This window comes from Lepisosteus oculatus, chromosome 11 (genome assembly GCF_040954835.1).
Source record: "Lepisosteus oculatus isolate fLepOcu1 chromosome 11, fLepOcu1.hap2, whole genome shotgun sequence".
Taxonomy (NCBI): domain Eukaryota; kingdom Metazoa; phylum Chordata; class Actinopteri; order Semionotiformes; family Lepisosteidae; genus Lepisosteus; species Lepisosteus oculatus.
The window spans coordinates 23,902,452-23,923,800 of record NC_090706.1 but is presented as its reverse complement, the minus strand read 5'-3'; the positions used below and the strand labels follow the sequence as shown (position 1 = coordinate 23,923,800).

General features: G+C 37.8%; 1 protein-coding gene across 5 annotated transcripts; it reads right to left on the bottom strand.

The window, feature by feature from the left end:
- Positions 1-2,203: 2,203 nt before the first annotated feature.
- Positions 2,204-21,246, bottom strand: LOC102690599 (cyclin-dependent kinase-like 4). Of its 5 annotated transcripts, XM_069195933.1 has the most exons (13): positions 21,013-21,191; positions 18,028-18,224; positions 16,307-16,501; positions 15,643-15,827; positions 15,045-15,157; positions 12,851-12,990; positions 12,539-12,627; positions 12,276-12,420; positions 11,463-11,710; positions 10,304-10,403; positions 8,852-8,978; positions 3,374-3,471; positions 2,204-2,570 (listed from the first exon to the last, which is right to left on the bottom strand). In XM_069195933.1, exons 1-13 carry the CDS (start codon positions 21,038-21,040, stop codon positions 2,517-2,519), a joined length of 1,719 nt encoding a protein of 572 aa, XP_069052034.1. In that variant the 5' UTR covers positions 21,041-21,191; the 3' UTR covers positions 2,204-2,516. The 5 variants fall into 5 exon arrangements, with proteins under 5 accessions (XP_069052034.1, XP_069052033.1, XP_069052030.1 ...); XM_069195932.1 differs by lacking the exons at positions 2,204-2,570; positions 3,374-3,471; positions 21,013-21,191 and adding exons at positions 6,949-8,080; positions 21,218-21,246 and having other exon boundaries at positions 18,028-18,258; XM_069195929.1 differs by lacking the exons at positions 2,204-2,570; positions 3,374-3,471 and adding an exon at positions 6,949-8,080 and having other exon boundaries at positions 15,649-15,827; positions 21,013-21,195.
- Positions 21,247-21,349: the final 103 nt, after the last annotated feature.

Below are 21,349 nucleotides of genomic sequence, written 5' to 3'. Positions count from 1 at the left end.
CTTTTGTAAGAGGATCTTCTGCAAATACATGTGCATTAGTAGTCACATTTATAGTTACCTTTATTTCACAGTAGAACACAAACAATGTGATCTTTAAATAGTCCAGTCACAATGACCATGTCACAGTGAGAAACCACAGCATTTCTCTCTGGTAACAGTGGTTCTGTTGGATGAAGTCATTTATTTAGAGCTTTTTTTAAAGTCTGGCCAGGTGACCACAACAATTAAAGCATTGACATTTCCCATGGAGATGAAGTCATTTATTATTCCTGTAAATAGCTGCCAAGAAAATAAATTTTGCTAGACTTCTTCACTGCAACATGAATCAGCAGGTTAAATACTAAAGAAAAACAAAGAACATTCCCATTTCTTTAAAAAGAGTGCCACAGCAGTAAATGACCTAATGGTGTACAAAAAAGAAGCAATCTAATTATTCATATTTTTAAGCATGGGATTATATTTATTTACATGAACATTATGTGAGCAAGGAAAATGATAAATTATTTGAAAAAAAGATTGAAGAAAAAAGATAGGAGCATTACTAAATGGCTCTGTGATTCTCTGCATATGTTAATATTGTATGAAAAACTTTATACAAAAAATACTGATCAGGACTATTTATTTTAACAATCAGTAATTAATCATCCATTAATCAATTTTCTAACCGCTTCTTCGAATTCAGGGTCTGGGGAGCTGGAGCCTATTCTAGCAGGCAACAGGCACAAGGCAGGGTACACCCTGGATGGGACACCAGTCCATCACAGGTCATACACTGACACCTAGTGCCAGTTTTCCCAGAAGCAAATTAACCTTCCTGTATGTTTTAGGACTATGGTAGGAAACCCACACTGACGCAGTGTATACATTCAAACACCAAGCAGATAGTACCCCAGGTCTGGAATTGAACCCAGGGCCATAGTGCTGTAGGGAAGTGATGATAACCACTGCACTACTGTGTGGCCCATTAATCATTTTTATTGTATTGGCCATTGAGGGGACCACTGGGCTAACTATTATTTATAGTTAGAACTATTATCAAGCACAACCAGCAAGATAAGCAGTTTCACATTTTGAAACTATGTTAATGTGATATGGATATGTTTAACGAGGGAAGGTCACGGGTTCGATCCCTGTATGGCCCAGGCAAACTCCTTCTCTAGGGGTGGAGCGGTGGAACTGTGGCTAAGGATCTGCGTCTGTAGCTGGAAGTTTGCCGGTTCAAATCACGCGGCCAGCAGAGATATCCTATACCATTGGGCCCCTGAGCAAAGCCCTTAACCCCAGCCGCTCCAGGGGCGCTGTATAAATGGCTGACCCTGCGCTCTGATCCCAAGCTTCTCTCTCCTGGTCTGTGTGCCTCTGTGTCTCATGAAGAGCAAGCTGGGGTATGTGAAAAGATGAATTCCTAATGCAAGAAATTGTATTTGGCTAATATTGACAAAATGCCTTTTAGACACATGTGGCGTAATTTTTAGCACTGCTGCCTTACAGTTCTTGGGTTCTGGCTTCAATCCTGGATTTGAACCCCATACCTGTGGAGATTGTTCTTCCAAAGCCTGCATGGGATTTCTGCAGGTACTCTGGTTTCCTCCCAGCCCCCCAGCAACATGCTTCCTAGGTTAATGGGTGCCCCCAAAGTGGATATGTGTGCTCCATATTGTATTGGTGTCCCAGCACATATGTAGCCCTGCCTTGTGTTTCTGAGATGAGCTCCAGGGTGCCATGACCCTCACCAACAATGGATTCATGGGTGGTCCCATTGGAAGTCTTTTCCAGAGTACACAAGTACAATATATGCAGAAAAGCCACAAAGCAATTTAACTTAACTGTTCTGAACTCAACAGTCTAATTATTTCTGAGGAAAACAAAAAGATGCAGGCTGAAACAAACGCCAAAAAACAACTCCACCTTCTAATTAAGGCTCACAGTGAGAGATACCACACCACTGAGCATTGCTTCTGTTCCAAAATATTTTCAGCTTGCTACCATAAAGCACCTGAAGCAATTTGTGCATAGTGCACACAAATAGTCTCGGACCATGTGAATTTATTATGAAGTATTTTGAAGTAACAATAACAGAATTGTTAAAATAAAGTTCTACATTAAAAAACTTATAAGTAGGTACTCTGAGGTAAAAGCAAAAATAACATTGTGGCTGGAAGGTGGTATAAAATATCAAATTTATGTGAAATTTATGTGATACTGCGTATCTACAGTATATATTATTTGTTATGTACAGAAAGAGATAAATAGATTTAATAGCCCCTACTGCATAGTCTTCCTCAACTGGTATGGTTCTGGATGGTAATATTCTGTTCTTTTCAGTGAATTAATGCTGTGTGATTTGCAAATGTTTAGCACTATGTTAGAACTACGCAGCAAATATTGTATTCATGTAAATTCATAATTTATTCTGCATTGGCACTATCACTTTATGAATTGTTTTTTATGGAAAAAATCCCTGTAAAACAAGATACAAGGAGTTGTTTGCATTGCATATTCGGGAAGGAAGTGGCTCATTCGGGGGTACTGCTGTCCTTGTGACGACTACTCTGTGTATCAGTAGAAACCTGAAAAACAGAAGAAACTCATTGCCGTGAAATTACATTTCAATCAGTCAGACTATTGAGACAAAGAAAGCCACGAGTGTCTTCTGTCGTACTAAATATAGACAGAATAAAATGAACCGTGCTCAACTTAATTAGCTGAACCTGTTATCTGCATGCCTTAAAATTGTACTTTCTATTACATTTGAAGCTTCAGAAGAAAGAGAAAAGGACTTGAATTATATATATAAGACTTTATTGATCCCAAAGGGAAATTGAGGAATTATATGGTATAAAAACACAAAGCTGGTGCAATAGTTAATGTTAAAAACATTTTCTGCAATAAAGTGTTTCAGAGTGTTAACAGTATCATCCCTTAATGGAGCCCCATATTGCAGAATGACAACAGAGCTGCTTATCCATCCTCCGAATGTTGCGTTGAGAAAGTATTTATTCTTAATAGAAAGTGAATAGGAATGTTAAGAAGTGGAACCTTGCTAATCACATGTTGAATACACATTGTTCATCTTGTATGTGATTCCATTCACAGATTAATTACTGGTGGGATACAAATGAACTGTACATTTATGTAGAGGAACAACTCATTGCAATCTACAAAACCTTTAGAAAAATGCACTTTATTGAACTGCATCGTGTCTTCAGCTTTATAGTATTACCCATTCTTTCATTTTGTTGATACCATGTTTTTCCTAATATTTAGGAGCTATCTAGCTAGGAAAAAAACATTGTAACATTTGCATTGAAAGAAAGCTCTTAGAAATACATATGTACATTCGTGGGTATTCAGCTGTTCTAGTTGTACCTACCTGTTGTTTTCCTTGATCGGAGTCAAATGGGACTAATGATGGAATTCTTGAGTCCTCTCCCTTTCTCTGCTCCTTTCTCGGGTATTTCACTTGCTTAGCTTGGGAAGACAAATCAAGATAACATTTATTGAAAGCAGTGTAAGTCACTACAGTATTTAATAGAAAAAGTATATTCCTGTTGTTTTTAAGGCATTTGTTGAATCCCAGTTTTAGTTTATTTCATTGGTGCATTTCCATTTCTAGGACTTAGCTATAACAAAGAATGCTATGGATGACTAATAGAGTGCCTTGATTTGTAAAACAAACAGAATATTTGTAAAACAGCTAGAAATATAAGAACACTAAAGGTATTTCTTTAATTTTATTTGACACAAATTCTCACCATTATTTTCCCTTTCATTATCTTTAATAATTGGAAGCTCATTATTTTTCTTGGTTAATTTTACTTATTGAATGTTTACCATAAAAGCTCCATGGGTGTTTCATTGCAGAATACTGATTATATGATCACAAATTCCAATACAAGTCTGGCACAATACAAGGAATAGTTAAAAGACAATTATACATGGTTTTTCTTGATCCAGTTTTACACTTTGATAGCAATCATTGTATAGCATTTCTTTGTCACAACACAGCTATTAAATTACTCATATGATTAACATTGCTTTCTAAACTTAGAATACGGTTCAAAGAATCTCTGGCTTAAAAAACACTGTTTAATTTAGTATTCTCATCAATCCAGTGACATATTTATTTGTAGCTGTTGTTTTGCTTGGCTTAGGCAATGTGTTCTAATTACATAACCATGACATGAATGTAATCTTTCCACAAGTCAAGATAATGCTCTGTTTTTGTAGCCACTGACAGCTGTTTCAAACAGGAAAGAACTAGAAATTCCTGGGTAGGCAGACAACGCCAGGTCCAAAAAGGAGAAACCAAACAAGCAGACTATTGCTGACATTTGCCAAAACAAACCAGAACAGCTAAGTCAGCCTAAAAGCTTTCAAGGGATGGTTAATAGAGCTGTAAAGTGTGGAGGGCGTCCTTTGACTTTTGGTGTCAACAAATAGAACTGCCACTGCAAAGACTAGCGCTCTTACCCTTTCTGATCTATGGCCTTCAAGCTGAAGTACTTTCCTGGCACACAGCTATCTCTGAATGCACAATATCAATTCTAGAGGCTTTGGCTTCAAATGAAGCATTTATACCGGTTTCTAATGGTTGCAAAATGATTGATGATTGATGTGGTGTAGAAAAAAAAACTTTAGAGCACTACAGGGAACAAATAGTCTGGGACATCAGTAGTGAAAACAGTGTCAGCAGCTAAATCATTTCCAATTTTAATGACACAGTTGAATAAAACAGATTTCAGTCCCCATATCTGCGAGTGTAGCATAATAGTTACTGTACCTTTGTAAAAACCCCAAAGGCCCGGATATCTGCGATTATGAAAGATTTTACTTGGGTCTCAACAACCAAAAACATTATTCCCGTATTGCTTATTTTTTGTGACCTTCTAAAGCTAAAACCGACATTGATCATGCTCCACCGGGCAGTGGTAACCTCTGAACTCCACAGGACTCATGAATAGTACATTCTCTATTCTCAGAGGCTTCCAGTAAATTCATGGAATATTGAATTTTCATAAATATAGCTGTAAATAACGTTTCAAGGCTAAAAAATGATTAAAACATGTAAAACAAAACAGTGTAAAACATGAAAAGTCTGAAAGCAGTAGTATTTAAAAAACTCAAGAAAAACTCAAGGATAACTATGTATTCATGTGTCATATTACTGTTTATTAATTCACTCTCTTCAGAAGCTTTTTCATAATATTTTTCATTACAATTGAATGAAAGATGGTAAGAGAGTTAAAATTTGAGGAGATCAACCACAACCTTGAAACAAACACATTTTGAAATATTCACATGAAGCATTTCCATAATGAATTAAATGTTCCACTGTTTCATCTCTTCTTTCAATGCTATTTTATTGTGAACAAATGCACAACAGAGAAACACGTAACAGCATTTTATATTTTAAGGCCAATTATAGAAGGTTTGTACGAACAAAGCTGGTGATTAACATTTTTAAATCGAACCTCATTATGTGTTACTGCACATCTGTCCCCTACTATGCTGTAAACCATATTTTTCTATTATGTCTACATAAAACAATAAAGCAATAAAGAACATGAGTACAATTTAAATGAATTAAATAAGCACTGTGATCCTACCTGCCAGCAAATTTTGAAAAGATGTAAACAATAATTGCTTTTTTTTTCCAGGAGACTTCTCTCTTCTACCTAAAGTAAAGTCTCAGATGACTACTGGGCTTGTATTTTAAATCAGCAAGTAAGTTAAAGTTTTAATTTAATCCTGGCTGCAGTTAAATAAACACAATATCTAATGACTCACAAATATGTTAAGTCTTTTATTGCACATTGGCTGAAAACCATGATTATGTTGCTCTCATTTGCCGTGCAATCATGAAGATTCACCAAATACTGCTTTGTCCTTATTAAGAATGCTTCTGATCGCAAATGAGACAATCTGCTCTGTCAAAACCAATGGGAAAATCACATTTAGTGACACAACAAAAAATTGCTGTTTCTTTTTGTTTTTTTTTCTTTCAGAGTGCTATTCTAAGACTGCCATCTCTTCAGCTTTCCAGGAAAAAAACAAAATGAAAGATTACACAATACCGATACTAAGCTTGATCTGAAGATAATACTGCCTTGACATTGAGTACTGACATAATGGAGCTACCTAATCCTTAGCACTTCATTAAGTGGTCAGATGGAATTGTTTCTCACTCACTAATATCCAGCACTGTCATTTGTAGGTCACAGATGTGAACTTTGTATCAGCTATTTAATGGGAAATTGTTTCCCATTTGAAAGAATATTTGATGTTCAAAGATTAATACTGATATAGAAACAGCTAGAGGTACAGCCTAGTAAAGGCTTTCTGTTTTTCTTATTTAATAAGGAGTTAATGTATTTAAATGTTTAAATGTATTAATGAATATACATTTTCTTTTGATCAAGAAATAATCATATTATCAATTAGTGACCAAGTATAGAAGGGTGCAAATTTCACTGTGCTGTCCACTTTTCACTTATTATATAAAGAAGCAAATCTATGTTGATAATGCTGTTAACATTAACAGCATAAACTAACAGTTAACAGCTGGTCAACATTTTGTCTTCTCTCGAATTGACTAATGTAACACTCTACAGACTAGAATATCTAAATTAACAATGAAAACATTTCAGTATGTCCAGAATTCTGCAGACAGAATCCTGACTAGGTCTAGTGCAAGTCATCACATTACTCCTATCCTGGAGTCTTTGCACTGGCTTCCTATTAGGTTTCATGTTGTCTTCTATACTCCTACTGTATTTAGTACCACCATGTCTCCTCGAACTGTGTATTGTCATCATGCATATCTTATGTTTTTTTTAATTGTTGTTGTCATTCTGTAAAGTGCTTTGAGAAGCCACCTTTAAAGGCGCTATATAAAATATATATTTTTAAATTATTATTATAATTTCAAAATCCTCATGCTCACCTATATGACTCTACTTGGCTTGGCATCTAATTCTGGTCTCCTGCATGTTCCCCAGGCCCGTCTACACACTGTGGGTGAATGGCCTTCTCCTGCTATGCCCCGAAGGAATTCTATCCCTAAGGCTATCAAAGAGTCACCTCTCCTGTGCACTTTCAAATCAGGACTCAAAACCTTCTTCTACTGTTCTTCAAACCCTTATTATAATTGAGTGATCCTCCTGTCTTTTCTCATTCTATGCTTTTTTTCTTTACTTTAAAGCTCTTTGAGAACACACTTTTATAGGCGCTATATAAAATACAACTCATTATTACTATAATTAAGACTACTTCTAATAATAATACAATTATATTTAGATAACAGTTGGGACCTCGGTGTGGGGATTTACTATTACTAATGTGAAAAAGGAATCCTTATGGTCATAAGCAGATAATGTCAAGACTTTTGTTTCTTGTTTCTTGGCTGAATCATCTCTCACAATCTCTACTGGACCAAGCACAGCCATGAGTGTCTTTTCTCAAAACAGTTGAAAAATGTAGTTTTGAGCCAGGTTATTGTGACCCAGTCCTACTGAACAATGATTGAGTGTTTGTGGACTTCTCTCACAGTGCAAAAATTTAATAACAGCACTGATATCTCAGCAAAGTGAATTGATCCAGGAGCACCTAGAAGACTGAGCTTATTTGTGCTGATTAGTTTCACCCATCCAACCAGGTTTTTGAGTTTCTCTCATTTGGTTGGTCCTATTGATCTATTTAAGCAATTAGCAGCTATTCAGAAACATTTTTATCCTGGTGTCATACTGATATTCTCATGCAAGAGCTTTTATATTTCTGTTTGAGGTTGTCATCATCATAATCACCATTTCATTTGTATTACACTTTTCATCGCAAAGTTCAATCCTGGACCTGGGGTGCTATCCGTGTGGAGTTTGTATGTTCTCCCTGTGTTCATGTGGGTCTCCTCCCACAGTCCAAAAACATACTGGTAGGTTCATAGGCTTCTGGGAATATTGGCCCCCGTGTGTGTGCAAGTCTGTGTCTGTGTCTCTGCCCTGTGATGGGCTGGTGTCCCATCCAGGGTGTACCCTGCCTTGCGCCTGTTGCTTGCCTGGATAGGCAAGGGTTCCCCACGACCCTGTATTGGAAGAAACGGTTAGAAAATGGATGGATGGATTTAGGGAGGCCAGATTATACAATCTCCAACATGGAATTTCGCCAAGACACTGACATTAACACCCCTACTCTTGTGAACAGTGGCATGGGATACTAAAAATACCCCCAACAGGACATAACTTCCATTCCTCTCTAAATTGCACTTGCTCCCAGGGATATTTAGAGTGCAGTTTAATGTTCTAATTGTGCACTAAATAGTTTTGTTGCATGAGGTAATTTGTTGCATGAGGACTTCATACTCCGACTCCACACAATGAGTAATAAAGCTTTATTGTGGAAGAACTACTAACAATTGTAAAGAAATTACTTTTAAAATATTACCACTTGAAGTGGTAGGATTTTGTATCTGACTTTGATTACAGCAGCATACTTTGTATTCAGCGATGCATGTTTGGTTGGTATAGAAACCAGCAAACAACAATAATGAAATCACAAAATATTTATGTTTTTAAAAATAGGAGATCATTGTCCTTTTGTTAAAACCACTTCTTCTGTGTGTGGATTCTGAAAAGTGTGAACTAATGTTTAAATGTCAGCCTCCTACAGCATTTAATTTGTATTTACAACATAAACATGCATATATTGTGGGTTAGTAAACTTTCTTTCTTATTCTATAGGGAGTGTAAAAAGTTAGTGAGTTATTCAATAAATACACCTTGCTAAAATATTCTTGTTTCGTCATTGCACTCACAGGTTACGAAGAACTCTGAACTCTAAAGAACTGAAGAATTACCTTCTGTTAACGTTAGCGCCACCTTCTGGGTCATTGTTGGTAATTCTGGAAAGCGAACATCTTTCATTGGTTTCACTCTTCTGATTACGCTTGCAGCCTCAATATGTTTGGCGCAAGTATACTGCATCTGCAGAAATAATCATACAAGGTAAATAGGAAAAATAAATGTACCACAAAATAACCTTCATTGTTTTGGATTTTCACTTTTTTATGTTCTAGTTCTTTATGGCCTGATTTGAAAAACAAAATCACCCGCAAACTATTTACAAGGATATTGTGAATTTTTAAATTATCCAAACATTCTATCAAATATCTTGACCCCCCTTTTAAAATTTTACCAAATGGAAAGGAATGCAGTTTAAAAATAAGGCTAACTCTATTCAAGCTTTTTGTGGACCACAGCTTAGAATCTTTACACGTTTTGACATAAGAAACACATTAATACTTCACTGTGCATACTCGAAATGGGAAAGCCTTTTTTGTCAAAACAATACAGAAGTAATAGGACTCTGTTTAAACAGTGCATGTCAGTGTGTTTATATTATTTATTTTACAATTCCGCACTTAGCATCACATATCTCCAAGGATATGAGATCATTTCTGCTAGATTGCATTTTAATTACATACAAATTGGCTGTTTCTGAATCCCACACAGCCTCATTGCGTCTGTTCTGTGATTAATTGCATTTAAATAATGACACATGCTGCTCTTTGAAATCTGTTGCGCATAGAGAGGAGGCCAGTCAGGGTGAGAATTCAATCCCTGAGTTTAGGCAGTGAAGTCAATAAGAGATCATTATTCTGAGGACTGATGAAAATGACCCATATCTGCTGGACACCCGGGTTCAGCGGCTGGAGGGCTTTGATGGATTTCTTCATCCTTTAATTTACCTAGCATTTTTGACTCCCTACTTTCCCCTGTATCCTCATTCCTAAAACAAGATTCAATTTTTTTACAGGAACTTTTCTCACTGAAACACCTCATGGGAAATTTTTGTGTTTTTTTTTGCCTGAGGAGGCATTTTCTGATGTGATTTTAAATTAAGATCCTGATTACATGGTCATTCATAAGAGCAAGGGTGTTTACTCCAACATCCTGGCTTCCCAGATTCTCCCTTTTCTAAGACCAGATTGGTCTTGATTCCACTGCTGAAGCAGAATCTCACTTCTCCACCTGACCTGCTGAGTAGTGAAGATGGTGGTGAATCAGAACTGTTGCTCATTTGGTGGTGGAAGAAGTGGGTTTCCTTCTATTTAAACTGTACTTTGAGATCCTTTGGTGTGGAAAGCGCTATCTATACATCCATCCATTTTCTAACCCCTTCCTGCAGTCTAGGGTTGCAGGGGAGCTGGAGCCTATCCTGGCAAGCAAGGAGTGCAAGCGGAGAGGACAGGATGCAAGAGCATACAATTGCAAGTGATTCTTCTCATTGTTTTTACTGGTTCTCTCACCTGTGTCATGTCAGGGGTCTCCTCCTCCTGTCCAGAGGCAGCAGCTAGTCCAGGATTGTGCTGGGGGCTTTGTCTTCTCTTGACATTGTCATGTTGGGCCCTGAAGTAACAAACCGATTTGACGAACAATGAAATGAAAAAAAGATTAGTCGGTTTGGTTTTGTAGTGCATGAAAGGGAAAGAGCATGTTGTTGTTGTAATTCTTACACATTATTCCAGTGTTAGGAGCTCTAAAAGTAACTCAGACAGCCCTGAATGGCTTTGCACCTTCTTAAATGAAATTATATCTGAATCCCATGTACGTCTATACTCAAGATTTTAGGTAGCTTGTTATTTAATTTTTTTTTAAAAGAAGGTGGATCCTAGGGCATCTTAAACTTTGTAACGACACCTAGTTTTGTGGTAATAAGAGTTGCATTGTTTAAAATTAGATTAAATTTTAGAATTTATCTGCTTCTTAATGACATACCTTTTAAATGGCTTCACATTGTATTTACTGTTGTGTGGTGACTTTTTTGTTAGTGCTAAAAAGGAGTTTTATTAAATAATGATGCACAGATAGAGTAAAATTTGAGCAAATATATTTTATGTATTTGTATTTGGTGAACTCTTTGCTCTTTCGAATGATGGTGATCAGCAGTCAGAGTAAATGCGATCGTCTATCTGTACGCACTCAGAGAACAGCACAGGCAGCTCCAGTGTGATCATCTCCAAAAAACCTCTCAACTACCCTTTAAATCAGCTGCTAAGAAGCAGAGGAATAGGTGGTCTATCTGTCAAAGCTGCTCTGAAAAGTTCCCAGTACTGCTGGATTAAGGCATTGAGACTGAGACAGTTGTTAACTTGGAGCACAGGCTGAAACGTCCAAAGACATTTCACCTTTACAGGTCAAGGAGTAGAACAGCTTAAAACCCCAATCCACTATGCAATGAGTAAAAATCTGATGTAATCGATATGTAAAATGTAGTTCAATTATGATATATCACTCAGCTTGCCCAAGAGCTGGAATTCAGCTTGTACTGTGTACTTAAAGCCCCAATGTGAGACCAAGGATTACAGCCCATGTAGTGTCTGGAGATCTGAGAGAGGGTGGAGACTGTCTTCAGTTAGCACTGCAGTCCTACAGCTATTGTACAGGAATGGTTGATGAGCTGCTGACCAGGACATGTTGGCCTCCAGCCTGGAGGCGGCTGCAATGACCAGGTTATTGCAGGAGTTGATGGGGGGCATGACGAGTGTGATGGGAGACTGGGCCTTTCCCTGGCCGGGGTCAGGTTTGGAGTCTGCTTTGAGAGTGATGGGGTTCTCCTCCTGGAGGGGCTCCACTCTCTCTGTCCTCCTCCCCTCTGTGTTGCCCACTCTGGATCTGGACGGTTTAGGTTCACACTTCCTGACCTTGTCGTTGTCCTAACACAGGTGAGAGACATCGCTGGCAGAATGTACTAAATACAGCAAATAACACCTATAAGACAACTTACACGTGGTAAGCCTGAGCCAGGTTAAACATGTAAACCAGCACTGATCAGAAATAACCCCAAATCTATCCAAGCAATTAACTGAATTGATCTTTTTAACTGATTGGTTTGTGTCTTACACAAGTCCATTTGAGGTGCCAGTTTTCCACGAACAATACATACAAAGTTTATCTGTGTACATCAATCAAGATGGGCCTCTCTTATCTATATTATCAAGAGGGCATAAATGTATGGACATAACATCTTATGAATCATGGTGGCTTTAATTACTCCTATAAATAAGAATGATGAAAAGTTCTTAACTCAACCGCTATGATCAACAACAGAATAAAAGATGTTTGAAAGTAATGAGGCCCAGCAGCTAGTGTGCCTCCCCCCAGGTCTAAACAAAATTTACTTCATCTCCATGAAACCCTTCGCAGAAATTCATAATACCTGGATAAACTTTGTAAAACCAGCTTTGAACTTTTGGACATACCCAGGAAAAAAATCCGAACCTTGATTTGTTTCTTGTTGCTTGACTTCATGCTAGAAGGCAGCGGGTCGTCTGGATGCTCCTTCCCCCCAGCGCAGAACTGACTCCTCCGTCTACCACAGCTCCTGCTCTCCTTTTCAATCAGGGCCTTCAACTCTGGAACGAACCTCAACATTCCCGACAGGCTCCACTGAAAACTGTGCTTTCAAACCATTTCACTTCAAATGTATACATTTGCCCTTCCCCCTCAAAGAGATGTTCGGAATAAATGAATTTTTTTATCACCTCTCAGGAAATCGGTCCTTAGTGAAGTAGTGATGGGACAGCAACTCAGAGCATGATGCCCTATCAGGAGGATCAATCTGGAAACAAGACTAAAACAAACAAAACACCTTTCAGATTGATAACCCTGGCATTCATGGAGAATTCTATCCTGTGCGTGAAAATTCACTGATGTTGTCATGAGTAATTTGTACATATTTGGCAGGTTGTATTCTTGAAAGCATGCCTGTACAGCCTATGCATTTACCTCTACTAATAATACATGTAAAGTGGCTCGACAAGCCAAAGAATGCAAAGCTGATGAGTGAAGCTTACATCCACCATTTCTGCAAGGAGTGGGGTGACCTTGTGATATTTCTTCCTTGGCTCTCTGGGGAGCTGGACTTGAGGAAGAGTTGCTGCAGCAAAAACCGGGTTTTGACAATAAAGATCCAGCTGTTGGGGGGTCAAAGGCCCTGAAAAAATGAATAAAATGAAACGATTAAATAAGATTAATTAGGAGAAGTGCACAAAAAAGAAGAGCTCCACCTGCTTAAGTTCCAGCGTGAATCACAGGATTGGAATCTTATTTTTCCTAGATCTTCAATCATTTTTTCAAGGCTTTGTCTTAACAGCAGATTGCAACGATTTTGCAGTTTTTGGTGATGCTCTCTCTCTTTAAGTATTCCCCTGTTTACAATAATGTGTGCAGTCGCCATTCATTACATTTAATACTCTCAGTTGTCAGCAAAAGTGTCTTAGATAATGACAAGCTTTTCTTAACAGCACATCTGTTGGTGTTTAATAAGGTCCTGGTGTATGAAGGCTTACACTGTCATTGAGGATTAGCTACCAGTTCTTCCATTGCTTCTCACACTCACACACATAAGAATGGAAACAAGCGTAAGAGCAGGCCATCTTGCACATTGATAGTCAGTAGCAAAGATTCAAAGATCTCATCCAGCCATTTCTTGAAAGCAGCAAGGGCATCGACCTCATCAGCATGGCTGGGTAGCGCGTTTCAGACTCCTGTAATTAACCAACAAGTGCCTCCTGTTCTCAATTTTAAACGCACTTCCATATAATGTACACTGTGTTGTCCGGTTTGTGTTTCACTGTTCATTCTGCAGAAATCCACTGGATTTATTTGGTCTGAGGGTTCCGAATACTTGTATCAGGTCCCCTCATAGTCTTCTCTTTTCAAGGGTAAAAAGGCTTAGCTGCTTCACCTTGTCATTCCATTAATCCCAGAACGGATCTGGTTGCTCTTCTTTGGAGTGATTCCAGAAAGAACTGTGTCTCTAGCTGTGAACTAAGTACATTATACATACAGAAAAACTAGACAAGGATAAAGATAGAAAACTGAAATATTGTTCAGGAATAGCTGCTCACATGTCTGTTGTTCTGTTCTATCAACGACTTTTCTGTGATCTCCCTTGGAGCAAAAGTGAGCCAAATGGCACCAGACTTCTTTCAGCAACAAGCAAGTCATTTGATATGATGGTATGCAAAACAACTCATGCTCTTCCATCTGAATTTGTTGAGATTGAGGTGCTTGATTGTTCTGTGCAAATCAGACCAGTAATTGAATTATGACGCACACAGATTTGTAATGTTAGTAAAATGGCACGTCCGTAATCACAGTTAGCATGCATAATTACACAGCTCCAGACAAACAGTTCGTGGCTGGAGTTTCATTTGGGCACAAGGCAATAAAAAGCTGTAATGAATCATTTCAGAGACACTTTGACTATTGTAAATAGATCTGTCAGCCTGTTGGACAGATACGGTGTATCTGTAGACAGCTGCTGAACAAAAAGGAGCACTCTGTCATGCACCGCACATTATTATCGCTGCTGCATTGACGCTGGCACACTGCCATTACTACCGAAGAGGCTTTGGAGTATAGAGGCAGACACTCTGGGACCGATTAGGGAGGTGAGTAGCCTTGGGTATATGTTCCTTCACAGCTATTCCGGTTAATGAACTGGAAACTAACTAGATGAAACATTTTCTCTTACATAAAGAAGTGTTCTGCTTTCCCAGGAAGGGATTCCAACCGTTTCCTCTCAAAGTCCTATTTTAAAAAATAAAAATGAGATAATTGGCCCAATACCTTTAAGAATTCTCAGTGTAATCCTGCATTTGGGGTCGAGCTTAATTGCAGGCTCCAACCTCACGTTAGATCAGGGCATTGATCTTATCTTTCCAATCTTAGAAGGATTCCAATATTATAGCATTTAATTTGACACAGGTTGGTTCCTCTAACAGACTGTGCTTCGAATTAATTTAATTTAAAGCAACTTTGGCAGATGTCTGAGTCATTGTTCATGAGAGTCCTGTAAAGTGGTTTATTTTTGGAGCAAACATTTACAGCCATGGATCAGAATTGATTTTGTTATCCTAGACAGAAAAAGAGCTGCTTTTCTGGGGTCTAAAGCTGGACTATAAAACTGCATTTGTCAAACCACATTCCAACATGCAGACCTCATCCTACATGAAAACCTGGTGAGAATCCTGTTCTACTCACCTACTTTAGTCACAATCCTGTGCACCTGATCCAGGTCAGAGGTCCCTTTTAAGAAGGCATGACTAGTGGCCATTTCCATTATCAAGCAGCCAATGGCCCAGATATCTACAGGTCTATAACATGGAAGAAATACCAAGAAAACTCGCTTGTGAACTTAGAAATTCTACTGCTTCCTGTACTTAAATATTCCTACCATGCCTTTTACTGTTTTATTTTCACTTTAATAGCTTGCATGACATATTTATATCATGGTTAAACACATCGATGTGGTATTATAGTTTGAAAGACATTATTCAGAAATAAAAACGTGCAGTGCTCTGGTTCCATAATGCAATGCAGGGCCTACTTTCATATCTGCAGTCCAGACTTTTCTTGTGCTGAGACTGCTCTTTTTCACGATCTTATTAGAAGTTTGCAGTGGAACAGCATTTCGTTCCCATTTATTTGTGCTTTTCACTCTGCTATGCTTGACTTTTCCTTGGTTCACAACACACACTATCATACCTCTTTATGGTTTAAATGTTTTGTCACAACTCCTTAGCATTTGTCATTCTCGCAACTACATCTCACCATGCATCTCACCCTTTTTTTTTTTTACCCGTACTTGCTGTAGGTTTTGTCTCCAACAAGAAGCTCAGGCGCTCTGTACCATCGAGTGGCCACATAGTCTGTATAAGGCTCGCCTGTTGGTGCAAGCGCTCGGGCAAAGCCAAAGTCACACAATTTCACAATCCCCGAGTTAGACACCAAGACATTCTCTGGTTTGATATCCCGGTGGATTATCTGTTGAGCAGAAAAACAAAAACAGCAAATCTACATAGATGCATAAAAGCAGGGAATATACACTTGTGAATCAGGCAGGTGTCAAACCTCTTTGTTATGTTGTTTAAGGAAAGGAGTAAGTTAAAAAAAACATTAGATTATTTGGAGCCTTTCTGTTCCTTCTAGCTTTCAAAGGATTACATTAATCTTTTTTTTCTGAGGTTGTTTTCCTCCAAGTACTGCTGCAGAGCCAGCCTGTTGTATGAGGTCTTTGTCAAGAAAGGAAGCAGAACTTTGTATCCACTTACATTATGTTAATTATAAAATGTATGATGAGTTTTAGGGCTAGAAATTGTATATTAAGAGACTTAAGAATACTTAAAAATATGCAATAATGATCCAAAGATCCCTAAATGCTTAATGAATGACTGATAACTTGTGTTACAATGGACAACTCAGGGCCAGACCACTGTGTCCCCCTGTCTTCATGTGATACTAACATTGCACGAGTGAAGGTATTCCACCCCTCGCAAAACCTGGAAGATGTATTTCCTGAGTCGTCTGCTGTCAAGCCCACAGGGGAAGCGGTCCAGCTCCTCCAGAACGGTGTGGTCGATGAATTCAAAGACCAAAAACAAGCGGCGCTTGTATCGGAACACCTCCAGCATGTTCACCAGGTTGTCATGCCGAAAAAGCTGTACAGAGAAGAACGTTCCATTTGTCAGGATAAGGAAGATGACAACCTAGAAGAACAGCATTTCTATTTTCTTTCCTCACTCTTTTAACATGGGGCATTCCAGACTTTGATGAAATGTTTTACTGCCTGGTGCAATCAGAATCGTATTTATCTAGAGATACACATAACTACTATAGTTATTTTAGTTAAGTTTTTTTAAGTAAAATATTGTAGTTACTACGTTATATATAAAATATTTTTTCTCATAACCAAAAAATAAAAATAAACATTATGTTGGAAACAGAGCTTTGTTTAGTTTCGTTGTCATGTTGTTCTCCAAGTGTTTCTGTGGGCTATATCTTTCATCTCCACTAAAATTAAGAGTAACAACAGAGGATCGCATTAAAATATAAATATTGAAATAAACCTTTAAGGGCTTAAATCAGTTCATTTTATGAGAAAATTACACAGAAGCAATATTATTTTTAGTGTAGGAATCATTGGTTACGTGACAATATAAAAAAATTATCATTTCTTACTTCAAGCAGTATGAAAGGAACAGATTTGGTTGTGTGTGTAGGAGTATGGCAGCACAATGTGTGAAGAAGGAATCAAGCAGAAAAGAAAGAAAATGAGAGAACTAGAGTAGGATCTTTCATCAATCTGTAGGCAGAAGAAAAAAGGATAAACTGTTAGAGAGGATGTTAGTTGTCGTTACCTTTATTGAGGAAGCATCCTGCATTTGAAAAAAAAGTAGCTTTTCTTTTTCATTTTTGCAAAGTCAGATACCATTCAATATTCCATTGCATTCGGAATATTCAGACATTTCCTTGCTGGGTATGGACCTAATGTGTTTATAAGGGTAAAGACATTGTTGTCAAAGACTACAGCTTCCTGACATGACTCAAAATGACCCAAAATGCTACTGATTTTTAATGGCATATTTAATATGATGTAGGTGAAAGTGTTAATTGAAAGATTCATGTTTTGTTATTGTTCTACACATATTACAAATATGTGTTTGAAAGATATGGGTGACTTGTTTTGTTCATTGTACAGTGTCACTAAACAACCCTGCCCCTTTAAAAATAAAGATCATTACTCTTATGTCAAGGACATAAAATTGCTAGACATATGATGACCCATGGAAAGCCATATTTCACTTTTCTCTTTTGTCTGCTTCATCTTTTAAGTTTATACCACTATTAGACAGTGATCTAGAAGCATTTTTTTATGTACAGTAAACATGGATCTATATGGGGTACTGGGTTTGTGCAAATACAGATACCTTATGTCAGAGATATATAAGCAATAAAGCAGATATCACAAAAGGTAGATATAGGTTCTTATGGAAATTAAGAAATGTGGGTTCCTTTCAGGGCTGTAAACTGAATGTGAATCTAATTCTGAGGGTACAAATTCATAAAATAAACAGCCCCCCTCCTTTCCTTCTCCCACCCCAAAAATGGGAGAAAACAAAGGGGTTGGGTTTCTTATCACAATACATGAGATAATATTATTTAGTTCTCAGTAGTTTCTCCTTACCCTTAAGAATTTGATTTCTCTTGTGATTATCTTCTTCATAGTCGTGTCTTCTTCTGTGTCGGTGAATTTCTTGATGGCGACAATGTGGCCTGTTTCCTTATGCTTGCACTTCATGACCAATCCATAGCTTCCCTCTCCCACAATCCCAAGATTCTCATACATATCCATCATACCGGAGCATGGGCTGTGTATCACAACTATGCACAACAACAGAGCAAATGGTATTGTCTCCTAAAAAAGAGCACAGACATTCTTCTTTGCACTGCAGATACTTCAGAGAAAAATAAAATCGCATATCTTACTACTTACCTACTCTTCAGCAATGAAATAAAATAGCAGTACAAACAATGCCCTTCAGCGTATTCTTCTTTTTCTGCTTATTTTATTTTCACAGATCACTTTTATTCCTGGTTGCATTTTTTTCTATATATGTTTTGGAAAACTCCTCATTATTTAGCTTCATCTTGTAAACTGGAATACAATTACTATTATAACGCACCTCTCCTGACAGGTTATTTGGGCACATGAAACAATTTACAGAAATCTGAAAAGTTAAGAATTAGAAGTGAAGTTACCATGACAACAAACCAAACAGTCACAATAGAGAAAAAACATTCTGGAATACTACAGTAAAAGGAAGAACAGAGCACAAACTGAAGATAAAATGTTGATAGTAGCATTCTTTCAATTTATACATTTGTGTACATTGTAAGGAACAAAAAGAGGTTAATTCTACACTGAAAAGAAGTAAGAGAAGAATGCTTCAGTCTTTTCCAGAACTGTCAAAAAGCTGAAACATTGTTTTTTTAATTTATTTTTTTGTATTTTGGGGGGCATAATTAACCTTTCTTTGTACCTTATTAGCTTGCAGGCTAACACATCTCCCTTAATCAACATTTAAGTTAATATATCCATATATATTGAATTCTTAATTCAACAAGTCAAAATTAGATATTTATGCAGTGTTTGCAATACTATCAGACGTAGGTCTTTCAGACTTTTTTAAGTCTGTTTTAAGTATATACAATACAAAAATCTAATTTCTTGTGAGGATTTTGACCTAATCGGGAATAAATATACTGTACACAGTAGATTTATTTACTGAACTGTTTTATCATTCAAATACAGTGGATTACAAGAGTACATTTGCTCTTTTTTTAATTTAAATCAATCCAAAGGAGCTGTGTTAATACAAAATTCATCTGAGAGGAATGAGAAAGAGCTACAGCAATGCTGAGTCAAGACTGTTGGCACACAAAGTGATGGGGAAAAGCATAACACTGGCACTACACAGAAAAATATATACACTAGATATAAAAATATCAACCGACAGAAGAGACTAGGGACCGCTGCCACACTGGACAGGCCCAGGCTTTCAGTTACCATCCACGTCCCATTTGGCATGGCTTGTCATTACTGGACACCTTAATTAATTAATCAATTAATCAATCAATCAATCAATTATTAATAATAATAATGTTTACACTAATATAGCGCTTTTCTGGACACTCCACTCAAAGAGCTTTACAGGTGATGGGGACTCCCCTCCACCACAACCAATGTGCAGCATCCACCTGGATGATGCCAGAACACTCACCACACATCAGCTATCAGTGGGGAGGAGAGCAGAGTAATGAAGCCAATTCATTAATGGAGATTATTAGGAGGCCATGATTGGTAATGGCCAATGGGAAATTCGGCCAGGACACCGGGGTTACTTCCATAATCTTTTCGAGAAACGTCCTGGGATTTTTAATGACCACAGAGAATCAAGACCTTGGTTTTACGTCTCTTCCGAAGGACGGTGCCTGTTCACAGTCTAGTGTTCCCATCACTATACTGGGGCATTAAGACCCACATGGACTGCAGGGTGAGTGACCCCAGCTGGCCCCACTAACACCTCTTCGAGCAGCAACCTTAGTTTTTCCCAGGAGGTCTCCCATCCAGGTACCTGCTTAGCTTCAGTGGGTAAATAATAATAATTAATAATGATCATGCCACTGCTGATATTATAATGTGTCTTATCTATACAGGGATTACCTTTTAACTTCCCAGGCTGCTGGGAAAAAATGTGAAATGGAAAACCTTAAAATCCAAAGTATGAATAAAAATCTTCTGCAGCCCATTGACAGTTTCCTCTGGTAGCCCATGTGCTGCAAACAATATAAGCAGTTTCTCTGCCATCCAAATGTTGGTAGTGTAAGCCATGGGCACAACCTCAGGCCACCTAGAGTTTGTGTGCAACTGCGTACATTGATCTCTCTTTTCTTGCAAAGCCCAAATTTAACTGCTGCAGGGGCCTGACTGCTGCCTTCCACCGCAGAAGCAGCAGTTTACCAGGCAACTGTCTGTTTTGGCCAATGACATCTGCAAATAAAAGGTCCAGCTTCAGGACCTTGTATTTGAAGGCCACATCCTCTGCAACACCCATTAATCAAACAATTCCTGTGTATAGACTTTCAAGACACAATTTACAGGTTCCAGTTTAACTCTCTTAAAGTTATTTTCAGAACACCTGCCTAGAAACTGTACTCATACTCTGATGGGAAGAAAACAACATGATCTATGCTGGACCAACACTGGGTGTTTCAAGTTATTTTACTCATCAGTTTCACATTGTTCCATGTACAGTATGTGAGCCTATGATATATACACACATATTCTGTATGCGAACGTATATTAGAAGAAAACAATTTATGTTGATGGAAGTCTGGTCACGTTAATAGAACCCTTTAATTACCCCACTTCCAAATAGTAACTGAAACCTTAACTGCACTTCACAAATTGATCGAAGTTATTCCAATTTTATTCTCCATGATCTCAACATGTAACACCATTTGGACTTAACCTTTATTGTGAAGCACTTTTTTCAGTTTACTAAATATTTGCCATGCACAATTTGCTCAATATACCAAGCATACTGTAGGATATGCGAAATTAAACCAAATAATCTACTTTCCATTAATGGCCATAATGATTACCTACCAAACACCGCTGTTATGGAAAAAGGCATTTCGTTTTTTGGCCTGGTATGAAGGAGCAAAACGCACAAGAGGTGAAATTAGCTCAAAAATATACCGGCTCGGCTTTGGCTTTATGGTTGAAAAATTCTGAATTATATAAATGTAAACATTTATATATCTTATACATGATATCAAATGAAGTCACAAAAAAGACAGACTGCGCTCACCTAAGCCCTACCTCCAAAACACACATCACTTCTAATGCCACTGAGCCAACTGCTACAGCGTCTTATTTCTGTGGAAGCCGCACCAACTCTTCATTCTGGAGAGGGGTGGTGCGTAAAATTGAAAAATGTATG

Bases quoted from the DNA above. Each gene is read 5' to 3' on its own strand.
- LOC102690599 (XM_069195929.1), bottom strand. From the start codon at position 21,040: ATGCCTTTTTCCATAACAGCGGTGTTTG. The intron at 18,225-21,012 runs GTAGGTAATCAT...TGTTGTGCATAG, and splicing joins TTCCATAACAGCGGTGTTTG to TTGTGATACACAGCCCATGC. The intron at 8,081-8,851 runs GTAATTCTTCAG...CTTCCAATACAG, and splicing joins GGCGCTAACGTTAACAGAAG to GGTCGTGGGGAACCCTTGCC.